Source organism: Megalobrama amblycephala, linkage group LG22 (assembly GCF_018812025.1).
Source record: "Megalobrama amblycephala isolate DHTTF-2021 linkage group LG22, ASM1881202v1, whole genome shotgun sequence".
Taxonomy (NCBI): Eukaryota; Metazoa; Chordata; class Actinopteri; order Cypriniformes; family Xenocyprididae; genus Megalobrama; species Megalobrama amblycephala.
Genome location: NC_063065.1, coordinates 23400686 through 23422517, shown reverse-complemented (window position 1 = coordinate 23422517; position 21832 = coordinate 23400686). Strand labels below are relative to the sequence as shown.

The 21832-nt window shown below is 40.2% G+C and overlaps 1 protein-coding gene across 1 annotated transcript; it reads left to right on the top strand.

Annotated features, from left to right (window-relative positions):
* The first annotated feature begins 223 nt into the window (after positions 1-223).
* On the top strand, positions 224-819 carry LOC125257727 (GTPase IMAP family member 7-like). The gene has a single exon (XM_048174379.1). The coding sequence runs from the start codon at positions 224-226 to the stop codon at positions 812-814; it is 591 nt and encodes a 196-aa protein (XP_048030336.1). The 3' UTR covers positions 815-819.
* Positions 820-21832: the final 21013 nt, after the last annotated feature.

The window sequence follows — 21832 nt, the reverse complement described above, 5'->3', positions numbered from 1 at the left end:
ATATATAAAACAATCTATAGAGCAATAAATGTACATTAAATTAAAAAAAAAAATTGATTTTAAGTATTGTGAAAAATTCATCACCACAGTCAGTGAAAGGGTCCATTTAACAGCGATGAGCAATATTCTGTTTTGTAAATGCTAAACAAGACAATTATGGACAAATGTGATTTATAGCACTTAAATACTGTAACTTAAAGTTGTTATGTCAGGTTCAATGACAATGAAACTGTTGGACAGACATGTGATGATCATCAACACTCCTCAGCTGCTCCAGACACATCTGTCACTCCGTCAGATCACACAGACAGTGAGAGAGTGTGTGTCTCTGTCTGATCCAGGACCTCATGTCTTCATACTCGTACTGCAGCACAATGACTTCACTGAGGAGGACATGACAAAAGTGAAATATGTGATGAAGGAATTCAGTGAAGAGGCGATTAAACGCACTGTAGTGATCACGACTGATGAAGAGACTGATGAAGGAGCATCTGTGAAAACTAATGAATTAATTCAACAGCTAGCTGCAGAGTGTGGAGGAGGACATGTTCAGCTTGATAATGAAACAGGGGAACGGCGCTCTGGAATATCCCAGCGTTTAGAGAAGATACTCAAGGAAAACAATGATGAATTTCTCACATGTGAATTATATGATGATGCAGAAGACACATCAGTGGATGAAGATCCGAGCATATCTACGGGTTCAGTGAGAACAGAGAAGAAAAATGAAGATTCTGATGTACATGATGATGGAAAACTCAAAGACAACCAAACAGCAATAAAGGAAGCAAAAGGTATTCAAAAGTTCCAATAATAGGATCCTACATTCCCTGGGAGATTTCTAGATTCTACTGTTTGAGCTGCAGGAATGCTCTAGCAAATTGTAGGCCAATTCTCAGTAGTAAATTCAACTGTGTTCAGTGGCCCACAGTCCATATCCAGACTAGACTGATTATTTTATGCAGTACTATAATCAGTCCTTCAAAGGAGCCAAGTGAGATTGAGCCTCCTCAGAAGCTCATTACAGTGTAGCTCAGATGCATTTAATACAGAAGAGAGAGAGAAAAAAGCCCTGAGCTTTCAAATGTGCTTCAGAACATTTCCATTGCTGAGATCCATGAGAAACTTGTGTGCACATGAAAACTTTTTCCTACAGTTTCACAGACAAGGCGTAAGCTAGTCCTAGACTAAAATGCATGTTTGAGCTGTTTTAATTTGTACTGACATATCCTAAAATAAGTCAGTGCCATTGTTTGGTCTCAAAATGCACACCAATAATGTTTTTTTTTTTTTTTTTTTCTGGTGTACTTTTATAAAACTACTTAAATATCCTAATTGAACTAAGACCTAATAATGGCTTAGGCTAAGCCCTGTCTGTGAAACCAGGCCTTTATAAACTAAAAACAGTAATGTGCACACACAGGAACAATTTACTTTTATGCATAAATTCTATGTATGTCTAAACTGCTTGTGCATGTGTGTCACATGTTGCTCGCACAGGAACACACAACAAAGGAGATTAGATTCAAATAAATCTTTACTTAGGAAATCCAACAGGTAAAGGCAGAAACGCAACACAACACAGGATAAACGTACGAGACCGGACAATGAACATAGGGAAGACAGAAACTGATATACAGAGACAAATTAACTAAAATGACAACAGCTGTGATGAATGTGATGAGTGTCCATGGTAACAGATTGTGGCGGGAAAACAGAACAAAGGAGCACATGTGACTAATAAAAAAAACTAAAAGTCCAAACTAAAATGAACATAACATAACTGCGACTTTACATCCCCTCTAAGTAGGCACAACCTCATGCCGTAACAAAAAACAGAATAAACCAAAGAGGGTGTTGGAGGAAGACGAGGATGTGGCGGAGGGCTGGAGGAGAGAAGGGGAGGTGACAGGATGTCAGCAGCAGGCAGATTGGACTGTGGAGATGCAGGTGGTGGCTTTGGAGGAGGACGGCCAACTGGGAGGAGTAGCCAGATGGTGGCCCAGACCATAGCCAGGATGGTGGACCACGGCAGCAGCACTGGAGGGAAGAGCCGTGGTGGTGAAGGCTTCAGCGCCACCTTGGGGACGAGCGAGGGCGATGACGGAGGAACCTACGGCGCAGATGGAGGACTGATGGAGTGGAGTCAGACGACTTGTATCCAGAAGACGGAGCCGCAGCAACGACCCCCCGAGATGGCTGCAGGGATCTGGAGGGCTGTGTAGCTGGAGCGACCGAAGGCAGAGGTGGAGCCTGAGGGAGGACAGAGCTAGCCGGAGCAGTAGGGGTGAAGGGCCTGAGAGCAACGAATGGCCCGCAAGTCCATTGCGCAGGTGACGATGTCTGACCCAGGTGCAGCTGACGGTTCGGTCCATGAAAACTAAAACAAACATAACATAACTGTGACAATGTGTACCTCTAAAGGTAACCGGTCAAAATTAGGGTGCTTTCACACTTGGTCTCTGTTCACTTTGAATTATTTGTGTCTGAACCATGGTAAACTTGCATCATCAAGGTCCCCTTTTTTGAGTACTGACTGACACTGATTACCCCGCATAACCTGATATTGCTGAGTTCAACATGTTCCTGGGTCAACACTTTTGTTGATCCTGGAACAACATTCAAATCAACCATCAGATTTGAGGGACAAGTTTACAGATTATGTCAAGTTTAGGCTTAAAATCATGAATTGGTGTTTCTACATCAGTGTTATTCATCTATTATTTCCCTCTGATTTTTGGGATAACTTATGGGTAGGGTTAGGTTTCGAGGTAGGAATAGGGTTAAGACTAAATTTTCAGACTAGAATGTTGTTCTGTTACAACAGAGACGGCTCGGAGGCAGATGTAAAAGCAATGACAATGTTTTATTTAGTTCAGCAGAGTAAACGGTGAGTATGTAGCAATAATGTTAGTTTGGTGAGTAGATAGAAGAAGTGATACTGTCCTTTTGTTGATTGCAGATGGTATATGGAGAAGCACGCTGGAGACTGAAGACTGGGAACACTCACACACAGTTGGAGAAGCACACGGGGGAGACTGGAGACACTGGAGACGATGGAAGCAGGTAAGTAGCAGATTGGAGTCCTTAAGGTAAGTACACATGGAGTTGTAGTACAAACGAGACCGGACAGTGACTGTGTGTGAGTGTGGGGTATTTAAGGTGGCGGTGATGACAGAGTTGATGACGTGCAGGTGGCGGTGATTAGTACTCGGGTGATTGTGTGCGTGGGTACTGGATGGAGGTGGAACCTGACGTGTCTGTGACAGTACCCCCCCCTCCCACGGCCCGCTCCTGAGGGCCGAGGACCCCGACGTCGTGGTGGTCGTCCTCTAGGGCGTGGGGCAGGTCTGTCAGGGTGGCTGGCGTCTAATGCTTGTAGAAGATTGGGATCGAGGATATCGTTTCTAGGCACCCATGAGCGTTCTTCGGGGCCGTAGCCCTCCCAGTCGACCAGGTATTCAAGTAGACCACCACAGCGCCGGGAGTCCAGTATCTCGCGAACCTCGTAAGCAGCACAGGATCGTCCAGGATGAGTGGAAGGGGGGGGGTTCGGCGGCTGCCACGTCAGGTTCTGTGGAGGGAGAAACAGAAGGGTGGTGAGGTTTCAGTAAGGAGACATGAAAGGTAGGATGAATCTTGTATTGAGGTGGAAGTTGCAAACGATACGTGACGGGATTGATCTGTCTGGTGATGGTGAATGGGCCAATGAAACGAGGACTCAGCTTCTTGCAGGAAAGACGCAGGCGGATGTCCTTGGTTGACAGCCAGACCTTCTGCCCCGGTTGGTAGGATGGGGCATTGGAGCGCTGAAGGTCTGCTGTCATCCTGCGTCTGCGCAGGGCTCTCTGCAGTTGATGGTGGGCTGAGTCCCATACCCTCTCGCTCTCCCGGAACCAGTAGTCGACTGCGGGAACATTGGAGGGTTCCCTGTCCCAGGGGAACAGCGGGGGTTGGAAACCGAGTACGCATTGGAAGGGTGTTAGACCGGTGGAATGTTGGCGGAGAGAGTTCTGGGCGTACTCGGCCCAACCCAGATACTGGTTCCAGGAGTTCTGGTGGCCATAACAGAAGGTACGCAGGAAGCGGCCAATCTCCTGGATCTTCCGTTCTGTCTGCCCGTTCATCTAAGGATGGTAGCCGGATGACAGACTGACGGTCACACCCAGGAGCGACAGGAAGGCCTTCCAGACACGGGAGATGAATTGGGGCCCTCGGTCTGATACGATGTCTTTGGGGATTCCATAATATTGGAAGACGTGGTTGAACATGAGCTCAGCTGTAGTTAAGGCGGTAGGTAGACCTCTCAGGGGGATGAGACGGCAGGCCTTGGAGAATCGGTCTACGACCACAAGCACACAGGTGTAACCGTCCGACGCTGGGAGATCCGTGATAAAGTCAACTCCCAGGTGTGACCATGGTCACTCAGGAATGGGCAGCGGAGAGAGCTTGCCGGCTGGCAGGTGACGAGGGCTCTTGGCAATGGCGCACTCCCTGCAGCCCTGCACGTACCTTCTGACATCCCTGGCCATGTTGGGCCACCAGAAGCGCTCCTTAAGCAGCGAGAGTCTCATTGACCCCCGGGTGACCAGTGCCAAGTGATGAGTGAGCAGAGTGTACCAGTGGAGTGCGACGTGTCTGGGTGATGTACTGAAGGCCCTGGGGACAACCCGGCGGAGCGTAGGAGGAGGCATTGGAGGAGGGTAAAGTTTCTTCGGAACATTGGATGGGGTTCACGAAGATGGATTCTGGCAGGATGGTTTCAGGAGATTCGTTCTTTTCCTCTGGAGCATGGAGACGGGATAGTGCATCAGCTTTGATGTTTTTGGAGCCGGGGCAATAGGAGATCGTGAAATCAAATCTGGAGAAGAACATGGCCCACTGGGCTTGTCGAGGGTTGAGTCTTTTGGCAGCTTTGAGGTATTCCAAGTTTTTATGATCGGTGAGTACTTGAAAAGGGTGATTGGCCCCCTCCAGCCAATGCCTCCATTCCTCCAGCGCAAGCTTGACGGCCAGGAGCTCACGGTCACCGATGTCGTAGTTGACCTCCGCCGGGTTGAGTTTGCGGGAGAAGAAGGCACATGGGTGGAGTCTACTTGGATTCCCCTGCTGCTGGGAGAGTACCGCTCCCACTCCTGTGGTGGAGGCGTCCACCTCGACGACAAAGGGCAGGTCAAGGTTCGGGTGGACGAGGAGGGGAGCGGTGGTGAAGGCTTCCTTGAGGGCTTCGAAGGCGTTGGTGGCATCTTCGGACCAGGACAGAGACTTGGGCTGATGACGGAGGAGGTTGGTTAGTGGGTGGACGATGGAACTGTAATTTTTGATGAAGCGACGGTAGAAATTGGCAAAGCCGAGGAAGCGTTGAAGTTCTTTGATGGTTGTGGGAGCTGGCTAGGATTTGATGGCTTCAACCTTCCCCTCGTCCATCCAGATGCCACTGTGATCAATGAAGTATCCCAGGAAGTGGACTGAGGGCTGGTGAAAGGAACACTTTTCTGCCTTGAGGAATAGATGATACTGGCGTAAGCGTTGGAGGACCTCCGCAACGTGGTGGCGATGTTCGGCCAGGCTCCAGGAGTATATCAAGATGTCATCAATATACACAAGTACAAACTTGTGGAGGAACTCCCAGAGCACCTCATGGATAAAATCCTGGAATACGGAGGGGGCGTTGATAAGTCCATAGGGCATGACCAGATATTCATAATGGCCGGTGGGCGTGACGAAGGCGGTCTTCCACTCGTCCCCCTCGTGTATCCGGATGAGGTTGTACGCGCTGCGGAGGTCCAACTTGGTGAACACAGTGGCACCACGGAGATGTTCCAGGGCCGCTGGGACGAGGGGAAGTGGGTACCGGAATTTGACTGTAATCTTGTTTAAGGAGCGATAGTCAATACAGGGCCGCAAGCCTCCGTCCTTTTTTGCCACGAAGAAGAAACTTGAGGCAGCAGGGGAAGTAGACGGGCGTATATATCCTTGGTTAAGGGCCTCTTCGATGTATTCTTCCATGGCCTTCTTCTCCGGCACTGACAGGGGGTAGATCCGTCCCCTGGGCACTGGTTCACCCGGTAACAGATCTATAGCACAGTCCCATGGCCGGTGTGGAGGAAGCTTGGAGGCGCGTTGCGGGCAGAAGACGTCGCTGAAGGGGGCGTAGCAAGATGGAATCTTGGTGGAGCGTTTCTCTATGGGGCTTTCAATGGAAGTAGTACAGATGGAGATCTTCTTGGAGCATGGAGACTTGGGAACAGGAAGTTCAGAGAAGCAATTGGAGAAGCAGTGTTCGCCCCACTTCAGGATCTCGCCCGTGCGCCAGGAGATGGTGGGGCTATGCTGTTCGAGCCATGGGTGCCCTAGAACCACGTCAGCGCTGGAATCCTCCAGAACCAACAAATGGATATCTTCCACATGTAGGATACCTACACGGAGTTGAAGGGGTCCCACACAGCGACTGATCCTCTTCCTGCTCAGGGGTTTGCCCGTGATGGAGTGAACTTGGTAGATGGTCGGAGAGGGCGAGGTTTTGAGCTTGAGTTGTCGACAGAGGGAGCCTGAGATGAAGTTTCCTGCTGACCCTGAGTCGAGGAGCGCCACCACTGGAACAGATACATCAACAGCAGTAAGGTTTACAATAGTAGTGAGTGGTTTCATCTTCTTAATGGAGGGAATGATGGCACTCACCACAGGTCAAGGAGGACGAATTGGGCATGCAGAGATTGCATGCCCCGGAGATCCACAGTATAAACATAAGTTCAGGGTCAGCCTTCTTTGCCGTTCTGAGGAAGACAGACGGGAATTATCCACTTGCATTGGTTCGCTGGCTGGTTCTGGGGAGCTGACAGGTTCGGATCGGCGGGAATAGATGGTGGAGAGTGGCTGGCCCTGGTGCTCATCGAGACACGACTGCATACGAGTGCCTACGCGGATGGCGAGTTGGATGAAGCGTTCGAGGCCGATGGAATCCTCGTATCCAGCGAGATGCAACCGCACTCTGGGTTCCAACCCCTGACAGAACGAGGTGATGAGGGCTTGTTCGTTCCATCCACTGCTCGCGGCTAGCGTCCGGAACTGCAAGGCATAATCAATCACCGAGTTTGATCCTTGTTTTAGATTATAGAGTTTCTCACCAATGGAGGAATCCGCCGAGGTGGTTTCAAAGACTTTGTGGAAATGGGTGACGAATGCTGAGTATGATTTCACCACGGAACCTTTCTTAGTCCAGAGTGAGTCGGCCCACTGGAGCACCTTGCCTTGCAGTTGGGAGATTATGAACGCTATTTTATCCGTGTCGGTGGGGTAGAGATGCGGTTGCATCTCCAGGACCAACTCACATTGCAGGAGGAAACCGCTGCAATCTTCCGCCGATCCAGAGTAGGGCGCCGGTCGGGCCATGGGACTGGCGTGCATCATCGGTGGAGGAGTGGAAGAAGTGGAGGCGGAAGCGGCAGCAGGTGACGGTGGTTGTGGGGTGAGTGCTCGGCGCAAAGCGTCCACGAGCTCTTGGAATGGGTCCTGGGAACTCATGCTGAAATCCTGTTGTTATGGTCCGGTCTTCTGTTACAACAGAGACGGCTCGGAGGCAGATGTAAAAGTTATGACAATGTTTTATTGAGTTCAGCAGAGTAAACGGTAAGTATGTAGCAATGATGGAAGTTTGGTGAGTAGATAGAAGAAGTGATACTGTCCTTTTGTTGATTGCAGATGGTATATGGAGAAGCACGCTGGAGACTGAAGACTGGGAACACTCACACACAGTTGGAGAAGCACACGGGGGAGACTGGAGACACTGGAGACGACGGAAGCAGGTAAGTAGCAGATTGGAGTCCTTAAGGTAAGTACACATGGAGTTGTAGTACAAACGAGACCGGACAGTGACTGTGTGTGAGTGTGGGGTATTTAAGGTGGTGGTGATGACAGAGTTGATGACGTGCAGGTGCCGGTGATTAGTACTCGGGTGATTGTGTGCGTGGGTACTGGATGGAGGTGGAACCTGACGTGTCTGTGATAGGTCAAGAAAAACAGATGTATGTGTTAAAGGATAGTAATGGATGCAACACTTCAAACCCAGTAGTAATGCAAAAACTTGCTTGCTAATTTATATGCTGCTAGCAATTCAGATGAACTGTGCAGAAATCAACTGTTACAAGATCTTCCTATTTTAACATTGGAACACAAAGAATCTTTAGATACTGAACTAACTTTTGAGGAGATTACTGCTGCTGTTATGGGACTTTCTTCAGGACGTACGCCAGGACTGGACGGATTACCTGCTGAATTTTATAAGAGTTTTTGGGATGTTATTGGTCATGATTATGTTCAGGTAATCCAAAAATGTATCAAAGAAGGATTTCTTCCTTTGAGTTGTCAGCGGGCAGTTTTAACCCTTTCACACGTAAGTTTAAAATATTCTTTCTGAGTCCCCAGCGTGAGTTTTTTAAGGCGACCGTTATCGATAGAACGTATCACTTTATGGTTTCCATGGTGACGCGTCAATGCTTGTTACATGACACACCGCAGCACTGTATGAATGATGATCTACTTTCATTTAATTTCTCCTTTTTTATTCAAAATATTCACAAATTTGTTAACTATAGCATGAAATATCTAATATTTCGATTGCCAAATATGTGCAAGTGGATGTGTTTTGCTGTTTAAACACCTTTATAACGATCATGTTAGTTGAGCCATATGCGTGATGGGCGCCGCCATGTTAGTTTGCGCCGCACAGAGAATCGGATCTGTTGGATTTACAACACGTTAATTTATCCACTTCTTCCGAAATACATGAAAGTAAGTAAGTCGGTGAACTGGGGAAGAATAGAGTAAGCTTTATAGTTACTTTCACAATGTGTATCTGATATGAATAAAACGTGTCGTCTAATTATAATGGAAAGGGTTGTTATTTCCGCTTCTATAGACATCATTGTGTATTTTTCAAACTCTAAATATATTGTTTTGTTAGTACTCATGTGTATTTAAATTTCTGAAACCTAAAATAAACATTATTTGGTTGAAAACACTGCATATATGTAATATATGAAAAGTGCTGCGCACGTCCGTCTCTGGTTTAGCACCAGTTAAAGCGCGCACGCACATTTGAATTTGGCAGTTGATCACGTGATGCACTGAACGTTCTAATCACACCGGTGTGATCGTATGCTCCTGGGGCCAGCCAAGACTGATCACACCGGTGTGATCGTACGCGTCAAAGGGTTAATGTTACTCCCCAAAAAGGTGATCTGACATTCTTAAAGAACTGGAGACCTGTATCAATTTTAGGCTCTGATTATAAAGTTTTTTCAAAATGTTTGGCCAATAGGGTAAATGGCGTACTGCATACAATAATACATAAAGATCAGTCATATTGTATAAAAAAAAGATCTATATTGGATAATTTACATTTGGTACGAGACATTTTTGACTTTGCCTCTTATAATAATACCAATATAGGTTTTCTGTCATTAGATCAGGAAAAAGCCTTCGACAGAGTTGATCGCTTTTTTCTTTTTGATACTTTAAAGGCTTTTGGTTTTGAAGACAATTTTATTTAAAAAATAAAACTGTTGTATGCTGGGGCCACGTGTATGATTAAAATAGCTGGTGGCCTTAGTATTCCTGTGAAAGTCAATAGAGGCATTCGTCAAGGTTGTCCTATTTCAGGTCATCTTTATAGTATAGCCATTGAGCCTTTACTATGTAGACTGAGAAGACAGCTAACAGGTCCACAGGTCAATACACTGGTTTTCAAGGGTCCCATTAAGCTCTCTGCATATGCAGATGATGTCACAGTTTTAATCAGAAATCATAATGATGTTGAGTGTGTAAAAAAGGCTTTGGAATGTTATGGGAATGCGTCTTCAGCCAAAGTTAATTGGCAAAAAAGTGATGCTTTGTGGTGTGGTCAAGACTTTATTAGTCCATCACTACCTGGTGGTTTGCAGTGGGGAAGAGCGGGATTTAAATATTTAGGTGTTTTTTTTAGGGACAGATGAATATAGAAAAAAAAATAATAATTGGGAGGGACTTGTGGAAAAAGTGTGTGCTCGGTTGTCTCACTGGAAATGGTTGCTACCCCAGCTGTCCTATAGGGGGAGAACCTTGGTCTGTAACAACTAGGTTGCATCATCGTTATGGCACAAAATGATGATTCTAGAGCCTCCGGAAGACCTAGTAAGAAGAATTCAAAAGTGCCTGGTGAATTTCTTCTGGTCAGGACAGCACTGGCTGAAGGCACCAGTGCTCTATCTGCCTATACAGGAAGGAGGACAGGGGTTGGTCGACATTAAATCCAGAGTCAGAGCTTTTAGACTCCAGGCAGCCCAGAGACTTTTATATGGAGAGGATGTGAGCTGGGCTGGGGTAGCCTGCGCCCTTCTAATGAAAGCAGGCAATATGGGATTAGACCGCCACTTGTTTCTTATGGACACTGAAAAACTAGCCCTTGTGGAAAAAAAAAAGTAGTATACTTTAGTATACTTTTATAAAGTGTACTTATTGCACAAATAATATACTTTAAAAGAACACACTTAAGTGTGAATTAAATGTAATGTTTTCATCGCTTAAGTGCATTCTATTTGTAATTAATTTCAAATATATCACAGATTAAGTTCATATTAAATGCAATAAATTGAACTTTTGATTGATTTTTTTGAACAACTTAAGTGGGACTTTAATACAACTTTATGATAACCTTCATAATTGCTTCTAGTACCTTTAAAATATAGTTGAAGTGCACTGCCCAATGTACTAACAAGCAATTAATGTGAACTAAAATATATTTTAATATCAATTATCAATACACTTAAGTGTGAATTAAATGTAATGTTTCAGCCGCTTAAGTGCATTCTATTTGTGATTTAATTTTAAATATATCAGAGATTAAGTTCATATTAAATGCAATAAGTTGAACTTCTGAGTGATTTTTTTAAAGCACTTAAGTAGGACTTTAATACAATTTTTTATGTACTTTGAAATATGGTAAAAGTGTACTTCCGAATGTACTGACAAGCAATTAATGTGAACTTAAATATACTTTAATGTAATTTACATGTACACTATTTATATAATTTAATACATTTGTAATTACATTATTTGTTATTATAATGAAGTAGTTACAATTTAGTATATTTCAAAATATTACAATCAACACAAATGCAAATTGAAACCCTCTACATTTACTGACAAAATAATCTCTAAAACAAATACACAAAAACCTTTTTGTTGATTCACAAGAAAAAAACAAGAAACACTATACATAATCACAAACAATTACAACACTTTAACTCTCATTTAGAAAGAGTCTGGAGGACAGTGAGGCTTATATGCACTATAATTTTCTCCCTCACATACAAAGGTACCTAAAACCTACCCATCACAAACTTTCTGCATTTTTACATTTTCAGATAAAATCATTCTGTATGATGTATAAGATGATAAATAAGATAACACCCATGAATTAATACAAACAAAATGTAAAGAAAAGAAAAGATTCAAAACTTTGGGTAACACTGTACAATAAATTTCTATTAGTTAACTACTTTAGTTTACATGAACTATGAATGAAAAATACTTTAAGCAGTTATAAATCCTAGTTAATATTACTTATGCATTATTAAAATCAAAAGTTGCATATGTTAATAGATAATGCACTGTAAACTAACATGAACAATAACTATACATTTTATTAACTTGAAAAAAATATATTTTTATTACCTAATGTTAACAAATATTGATAAATACTGTAAAAAAAAAAGTTAATGCACATAGTTAGATAATGTTGTCTAATATATTAATTGATGTTAACAAGCGAGACCTTTTGTAAAATGTTACCTTTTGTAAACCTTGTTACTTATAAGCTCTGCAACCCTTACTAGCACAAACATTAAACAGGACCAAAAGTTTTCTTCTAAAATCTTACTCCAGCATTACAGTGAATGTAATTTTGAAAAAAAAACAAAAACAAAAAAAAAAACAATGAATTCCAAAGGTACAAAAACAAGAAAACCAAAATTGTCTGTCACCACCTTTTTTTAAGTTGTATGAAAAAGTGCTGTTTATGTCAATGTCCCAGAAGCTCTCCATCAGCAGAAAACCTTAAATGTCCATGAAGCTGTGCACCACCTCTACACAGTATGCGTAAATGGACATGTTCCAAAGAGGCAAGAAAGTAAAAAAAATAAATACCTGGAGGAAAAAAAAAAACAGAAGTAAAACAAATGTTTGTAAACAGAGTCAGTCCATTATTATAATTGGCTCAATTGAATGAAAGCAATAGATATAGATATAGATATAGATATATACTTGAACTCCAAAGTTTATATACACCTTTGTAGTTGTATATAAACTTATATACACCTACTTGTATACTTATATACACCTTTGTAGGTGTTGTTTTGAAAATAATAAAAAACGAACAAAGACATTTCTGTCGTTTTCCACCACCCTCCTTGACCCATTTGGTATTCCTAAAGGCAAAGAGTTGCTGATAGTGATTGAAGCCTGTGGCCAAGATGTTTACTGTGTACTGATCATCTCCTCCACTTTAATACCAGTTACAGTGTGAAACAAATATGAATGAACGTCTGAAGGTATGTTACAAGATACAGTACAACTGATCCATAACATGTCACACTTATGTGTTTCAACTGCGGAAAGACGTCAATAAAACAGCTTGTAAACAATGTCACGTAACGTCACATTTACTTCAGAAAAATCATATTCAGCATAAACTCATTAGTCAGCTATAGAGAGGAGCATTCTGCTAATATATGCACCATGTTACATGTTCATTATAATTTTATTTTAAATATATATTTTTTTATAATTCATTTATGTATTTAATGTTTGAATAAATCATTTATGACAGCTACAATTTAAATGTTTATATTTCAAAAAACAAATTAGAGTAGAAATATGATTATATAATTCTAAAGTTTACATAATCATAACTTTATTATAAAAAAACATAATTGAGTGTAATTTTAGTTTTGGATATGTAAATCAGTTAATTTAAACCTTCAATATTATAGTAATATATTACCAAGTGACTCCCTCTTATAGTTTACAGCATTATTTGAGAGATTTGAGAGATTTTTTAAATTTGCCATTTACTGTATCTGATATACATCCAAATAATCGATATTGAATCGAAATCGAATAGTAGAATAGAAATTAAATCGAATCGTGAACATTGTCAATACCCAGCCCTACTGAATACTGTTAGACTTAGCTGAAAAAAATATAAAGCACAATTTATTTAATTTGTTTCTTTGTTCTATATGCTTATAATTTGTTCATTATTTTCTGTGTGCATGCACTCATCTAATTGACCCAATGATTAATTCAAATGATTAATTCTTTCCAAATAGAGCTATTTAAGTCATCTGGTGATTTTTTTTTTTTTTTTTTTCATATCACAATATATATTGCTGACTATTATTGACTTTGCTGATCAAAGAAGAAAACAAAGGAGCGCATGTTTGGATGACTACAGATGAGACGTTATGTACTACAAATAAAGAAGCAAGTATCTTGATATATGCTCTGTTTATTTTTATTTTTTCACCTTAACATAGCAGTTCTTATTGCCATTAAGAGTGTACTTGTTTAGTTTAATCGCAATATGAAGGTGAATTAATCATGTTTCCTGTAATTTATTTATGATTGCATTATAATAATTTCTTATATATGAATGTGATCGCGTGTGTGGGCGTGTTCAAAGAATTTGGCAAATATTATGTAGAAAACTGACACTAGTCGAGTTTAGAGCAGGAGCTGGTGATAAAAATTTCAACAATAAGTTGTACTGGATTATACTGTATAAGCAAGTGTATTGAAATTCAAAAGAAAAATAAATTTCAAGTGTATTATTTCACTTCCTGCTTCGCTACTGTTCGGACGCTCTTGCTTACAGCTCCGCGCTTTGCTCTATTGCTTTTATATTTTATCTCCTAATTTTAACTACAGCAAATCGGCACAGTGCTCAAACGACAAATCTTGGCAACAACAATCTTTTTAACTGGAAGAATTGCTACAAAAAAATGGGAATTTTTATCCAACCAGCCTCCCACTGACCGCCATCAGCTTACATTCCGGAGAAGGGAAAACACAGCTGCCTACATCCAAAAGGATTAGAAATAATATGCCTCTTCTGGTTGAAGAATCTACCTGCTGCACAAACTGCCACAGACTTCTACAAAGGATTGCAGTTCTTGAAACAAAGTTACTTGCGGGACTACCAAACCAGAAGGAACACACAACAGAGCTTCGTCATGGACGTCCTCAGCACAAAGCCGGTGAGTCCCATGAATCTAATGCCCCTAAACAGACCGTACTGAGTGCCGGAACTGATCAGCACATTAATCGATGGCACACACAGGGAGCGAGACCCAAAGGCACTCGAGACATTAGATTGACACGAGTATCACATATTAATGCAGTAGCATCCTCTACCCCAAACAATAGCTCCCTACCACCGCCAATACATCTGGAGAACAGATTTGAAGTGTTAATGAATGTGGGTGAGGAATCTCCAGACTTGATGAATGTGGGTGAGGAATCCCCAAACATGATCAGACACAGATCAAATCAGCCAGCAGCTAACACCGATGCTAACTGCCGCTCAAGGTTGAACAGTCAGCGGCACTCAGCTCTTAGAGCAGCCGAGCCCAGGACTCTGATAGTGGGTGACTCTATTATCAGAAACATTAGCAGCAGGGATACAACTACATGCTGCCTTCCACAAGCAACAGTTTCTGATGTAAACAGGGAACTTAAGAGCATTCTGATGAAATATAAGACTGCAAATCGACTAATCATTCATGTGGGGAAGAATGATATTCGGAAGGAGCAGTCAGAACTCCTTAAGAGGGATTTCAATGAACTTTTTGAAATGCTTAAAAGACTAAAAGTTCAGTCGTTCATCAGTGGACCACTCCCAGCAAGAGGAACAAATAGATTTACACGGTTGCTTGGACTTAACACATGGCTGCAAAAAACCTGCAACTTAAAAGGACTGAACTTCATCGACAACTTCAATCTGTTCTGGAGTCAGAGACAATTGTTCACTCATGATGGCCTGCACCCAAACAAACTGGGCTCAAGAGTGCTAAAGGACAATATCTACTTCTGCCTCCATCATCCTTCAGCAGTGTGTGCAAATACACTCGACCTGAATGGCACAAACACACCTGGACAGAGTACAACTGACCACAGGACTTCACTTCAGCAGCTGAATGGACATGCGGTTGACACTTCCCACAAGGTCAATGATAACACCACGCAGCCACAACAACCACTGCTCATGGACACAATCCTAACTGAGCCCTGCCCACAGAGCTCACCGAGAGACAGTGACGTGTTAGAACTGCTCCAAGATTCAGCACCCAAGGACGACTTTTGGGAAAACAGCCAGGGAAGCCAGGACAACATGTTACAGCCTCCGGTAACACCAGAGCAACAGCCCCTCTCACCGGACATGTTATCCCTCTCTCCAGCATCCCCTCTTCTGTGCTTTTCAGAGAAAATGGAGGAACTGGTGTATGCTGGAACCAAACTCTCCCACTCTTTTGCTGTGAGCCCCAAGATATCAACAAAAAAACGTCAAGCCCCGAAACCACCAAAGCCTGTGGGCCCAGCTCGGCCACCCCCTCCTCCTGCGAGAGCTCTTCGGCCCCTGCCACAACGCCAGGGCCCTCACCCTCCTCCATCTGTTCTAGGTGAATCAAAAACAACCGATAACAGCTCTCAGTGATGTGTGTTGGGTCCCCGCTACGATAACAGTGACTTTATCAATTGTTTACAGAACAAGCGGGAACCCAGTGTGCCTGTAGCTTTCTCTATTTCTGTTTTATTACGTTATAGAAAGCCTAAGGCCTTTTCAAACCGTTTGGCAAACCCATTTAATCTGCTACCTATTACACGTCAAACTAAGATTACTGTAGAGACAGAAAGTAAGACTGTTAAGTTAGCACTTTTAAACATCCGCTCACTTAAAAATAAATCACTTCTAGTCAATGACTTAATAACCACAAACAACCTAGATTTTATGCTTCTAAATGAAACATGACTTGAAGACAGCTGCAGTGCAACAATCCTGAATGAAACAGCCCCTCCTAACTTTACTTTTATGAGTGTCTGCAGAGCTGTTAGGAGAGGTGGAGGTGTTGCGGCTCTATTTAAAGATGTCTATCAATGCAAGCAAGTGTCATTTGGGGATTACTTGTCTTTCGAATATTTAGGTATTGTGTTAAAAGGTGCTCCTCGCATTCTACTTATAGTTATTTACAGGCCTCCAAAATACTCTCCAGCCTTTGTGGAGGATTTTACAGAACTGTTATCAGCAATTTCCTCAGAGTTTGACTGTTTTGTTATTACTGGGGACTTTAACATCCACATAGAAAATGCAGAATCCAATATGGCAAAAGAAATCATAACTGTTCTGAATACTTTTGATCTGACTCAGCATGTACATGGACCTACACACAATCGTGGACACACTCTAGATTTAATTATTAGTAAGGGTCTAAACATTTCATCCATTGTCATTAAGGATGTAGCGCTATCTGATCATTTCTGAAATATTGATCTGTCCGACTGTTGAAGCTAGATCTGTCTCGGGCAAAAAGCGATGCTTAAATGAGAATACTAGTGCACTGTTTATGAAGGCTATATCTTTAACACCAAGCATATCCGCAGACTCTGTTGATTTTCTCCTTGATTCTTTTAACTCAAAAGTACAGAATGTTATTGATAACATTGCTCCTGTGAAAGTCAGGAAGAAAAGTGGCAGACAAAAAGCACCGTGGAGAAACTCAACAGCAGTGCAAAATATGAAAAGACAATGCAGAAAAGCTGAGCGCATGTGGCGAAAGACAAAACTTGAAATTCATTATAACATCTATAAAGATATTCTTCATGCTTTCAATGTGGAATTAGGCAAAGCTAGACAGACCTTCTTCTCAAATATTATAAACAGAAACTTAAACAACACCCGTACTCTTTTTGCTACTGTAGAGAGACTAACAAACCCCCCAAGTCAGATTCCTAGTGAAATGCTCTCAGACAGCAAATGTTGTGAGTTTGCTTCCTTCTTCTCTGAGAAAATTAATAATATCAGAAAGGCGATCAGCACATCCTTGAGCTGCACTGGGGTAAAACAGATCAGATCACAACCTCAGAAAGTAGCTATTATGTCTGATTTCGAAGCAATTGATGGTAAAATTTTGGAAGAAACAGTACAGCACCTTAAAACATCAACCTGCGCCCTTGACACACTTCCCACATCTTTTTTTCAAAAGAGTGTTTAACTGTTTAGAAGCAGATCTCCTAGAAGTGGTAAATGCCTCACTTCTCTCTGGGACTTTTCCAAAATCCCTGAAAACTGCAGTTGTTAAGCTCCTCCTGAAAAAGAGCAATCTGGATAACACCATATTGAGCAACTACAGGCCAATCTCAAATCTTCCTTTCATAGGCAAGATCATTGAAAAAGTTGTTTTCAATCAGCTGAACAAGTTCTTAAGCTTGAATGGATACTTTGACAACTTTCAATCTGGTTTCCGACCGCATCACAGCACAGAGACAGCACTCATAAAGATAATAAATGATATTCGCCTAAACACAGATTCAGGTAAATTATCAGTGCTGGTTCTACTCGACCTCAGTGCTGCGTTTGACACTGTTGATCACAACATTCTTCTTGACAGGCTCAAAAACTGGGTTGGGCTTTCTGGGATGGTCCTTAAATGGTTCAGGTCATACTTAGAAGGGAGAGGTTATTATATGAGTATCGGTGACTATAAGTCTGAGTGGACATCCATGACATGCGGAGTCCCTCAAGGTTCAATACTTGCACCCCTCCTGTTCAACCTATATATGCTGCCACTGAGCCAAATAATGAGAAAGAACCAAATTGCATATCACAGCTATGCAGATGACACCCAGATTTACCTAGCCCTCTCACCTAACGACTACAGCCCCATTGACTCCCTGTGCCAATGCATTGATGAAATTAAAAAGTGGATGTGCCTAAACTTCCTTCAGTTAAACAAAGACAAAACTGAAGTCATTGCGTTTGGAAACAAAGACGAAGTTCTCAAAGTGAACACGTACCTTCACTCTAGGGGTCAAACAACTAAAAATCAAGTCAGGAATCTTGGTGTGATTCTGGAGTCAGACCTGAGTTTCAGTAGCCATATAAAGACAATAACTAAATCAGCATATTATCATCTCAAAAATATTGCAAGAATTAGATGCTGTGCAAAAAAAAAGCTTAGTTTCTGGCTTTTATATGGAGTATAACAGCATATTATAGTGTGTGTGTGTGTGTGTGTGTGTGTGAGTGTGAGTGTGTGTGTGAGGGCAAAAACAGCCACGAACAGTAAATGAGGGAGAAAAAAAATAAATCTGATGCTGCACAAAAACTAACAATGCATTAAAACCAATGTTGTTACTAATCTTTCACATGTCCAAGACTGTGATAAATCATGTTTTACATTGAAAATAAGTCATTTTGTGTGTGTTTTTTTCCCAAAAATCAGTGACATCATTTATAAACTTGGCAATAAAAGACTACAAAACCTGGATTTTTTTTTTTATATTTAGTAGTTTTGATCAGATTTATGCAAAAAAAATTTGAAAAAAATATTTATCTGATACATTTTTACAGCAGTTTAATTTAGTGGATGTTTTCATCCACGAACATAACGAAAGTGTAGTAAATTTGCCCACAGTTTATTTTTGAGGTTTTGATTTCAAAGCATTTTCTCAAAATGTGTATCAAAATAAGATTTGTCACCAAAAATCATTCCATTTGCTGAAACACAGAGAAAGTTGTGGCCAAATTAAGACTCAAAAACACTCCATAGTGGATGAAAACATCCTCAACAACACATAAGGGTTAATTTAATATTGTATATGTAATTTGCTAATTTGCTTCTTTGTTCTTTATATAGCCTTATAAAAAATAAGTTATACAATTATAAAATGTATCATATTACGGTCATATTACCCACTCTTTGCCTACCCGTACATACCAGCTGATATACCATGTAGCCCTTGTCTTGATTTTGGTGTAATTAGTAATTTTACCATGTCAAAGTCAACTTTAATCATATAAAATGTAATTTCCCAACAGCAAAATTGTGGCCAGTGAAAATGCTAAGGGGCTAGTAACTTTGGAAAACGACTAGCCACATAGGCTGGTGAGCAAAAAAGTTCATGTCAAGCCCTGCTGGTAATGATAAATGCAATAATGTGTAATAATTGGAAGTCAGTTGTAGTTGTTGTGTTTCTCTTTTATTGTTTATGTTTGGGGAGATATGAAGTTTCTTTTCTTTTCTTTTCTTTTCTTTTCTTTTCTTTTCTTTTCTTTTCTTTTCTTTTCTTTTCTTTTGTGGACTACAATTTGTAAGAGGGAAATACTGTTTAGCATTTCCGAAGTCAAAATATATTTCTGTTTGTCATTTACAATTATTTATTTATTTATATGTTTGTTTGTTTGTTTGTTTGAATTTTAGTATAATCCACTCAGTTTGGTGAAGCTGCTGTTTTCAGAGACAACAGAGACAAGAGGCCTTTTGGATATTTGAACATAAGTCTTTATTCCCTGAAGGTATGAATGAAGAATTATAACTTTCTTGCTTTTTGTAATATTTATTTTTTTATTTTTTGATGTAATATTAGAACATTCCTGTTTGTTTGTTCGTTTGCTTGTTTAAATAATAAAATACATTTGATTTATTTTTGGATATATGGGGTTCATTTGATTATTAATAATATTTGTATTGCTTGTATATTTGTCATGTCTATATAGTTTGCTGCAGTTGTGTACTGTGATGTTATTTGCCATACATGTTAATTGCCACACTCTCTCAGGGTTCTACTCGCTAATTAAATCCATCTGATTGTTCCTAACTGGTAATCTACAAAGAAGTATGGACTGAATTCAATGCATGGTCAGCAATTTTCTTTGCTGCATATAATACAAAATAAGCAGAATCTGCTGTTCAGTCTGCATGTGATGAGCTGTGGGTGACCAACCGAGCTGGATATACTTTAAGCCACAGAGGGGCGCAAGTGAGGCATGTCAGTCAAAGTTTCACTTTCGTTTTTGGAAACTTTAAGTTGCTGGTGATAAAATGGCGCACGGTGCAGGTAAGATTTGAATCAAGAGAATGAGATTTTTATTATTATTATTAGTATTATTATTAATCTTTATTCTATTTTTTTTTTTTTTCCATGATCCATCATAGCACAAATTAATCTTAAAGGTGCCCTAGAATTGAAAATTTAATTTACCTCGGGATAGTTAAATAATTAGACTTCTGTACATGGAAATGACATACAGTGAGTCTCAAACACCATTGTTTCCTCCTTCTTATGTAAATTTGATTTGTGCAAAAGACTGAATCTCAACACCGACTGTGATGCAACAGTCGGCATTAGTTAAGCATTAGTAAATAGTTAATTCATCACTTATAAAGCATTAATATACATTGGTTTATAAATAAAGCTATAAATGCTTTATTCTTGATTTATAAGCATATCTATAATGTGTTTAATAATTGTATTTTCATACTTTATTAATAATTAATTTATCATTTCTAAATTAAGTATTACATTATTTACAAGCCAGTTATTTAGGAGTTGTCAGTGGTTCATAAGATCATTTAGGAAGTGGAAGTAAATCATTAATAAACTATTTAAACATTAATTTATACATCTTATTATTTAGACATATAGTAAGTTTCTTAGTATGTTAATAAATGCTTTATATTCCTACACTCTAAAAAATGCTGGGTTAAAAACAACCCAAGTTGGGTTGAAAATGGACAAACCCAGCGATTGGGTTGTTTTAACCCAGCGGTTGGGTTAAATGTTTGCCCAACCTGCTGGGTAGTTTTATTTAAACCAACTATTGTTTAAAATTTGCTATATGGCTAGCTTAAAATGAACCCAAAATAGTTGGGAAATTAAAAACCAGATGCAATTAGAGGCAACAATAATAGACAAAAGGTGAATGTTTATTAATAAGCTTTAATATTTTATTAATATAAATGTAATAGTTTAATAGTTTATTAATATAAATTTATGAATAAGCAATTCAATAAATGTTTATTGTTTAATAATTATTCATTGAACATTAATAAATGTTCATTTCCAACATACTTTGGGTTAATTTTAATTAAGCAATACAGTAATTTTTAAACAGTAGTTGAGTTAAATAAAACTACCCAGCAGGTTGGGCAAACATTTAACCCTACCGCTGGTTTAAAACAACCCAATTGCTGGGTTTGTCAACCCTAACCCAGCATTTTTTAGTGTACTGCAATTCATGATTAATTCAGGTAGTTATAAAACATTTAGTAGTCAGTTAACTATTTTTGTGAGTTCATCTAAAGTGATATTTTATTAATCATTTACTTACACTTCCTAAATGATCTTATGAACCACTGACAACTCCTAAATAACTGGTTTGTGAATAATGTAATACATAATTTAGAAATGATACATTGATCATTAATAAAGTATGAAAATACAATTATTAAACTTATTATAAATATGCTTATAAATCAAGAACAAAGCATTTATAGCTGTATTTATAAATGGCTTACTAATGTCTATTAATGTTTTATAAATGATGAATTGACTATTTACTAGTGCTTAACTAATGCTTCATAGTGTGCAGTTATTATAAAGTGTTACCAAACAGTGACATCATCATCCAGCTCAGTTCAGTTCGCATACATTGGTGTCAATGCAGGCAGATCAAAACACTGTTGAATATCAAATGTATAATTATGGAGAAGAAAACCTTGGGAGAAACCAGGCTTAG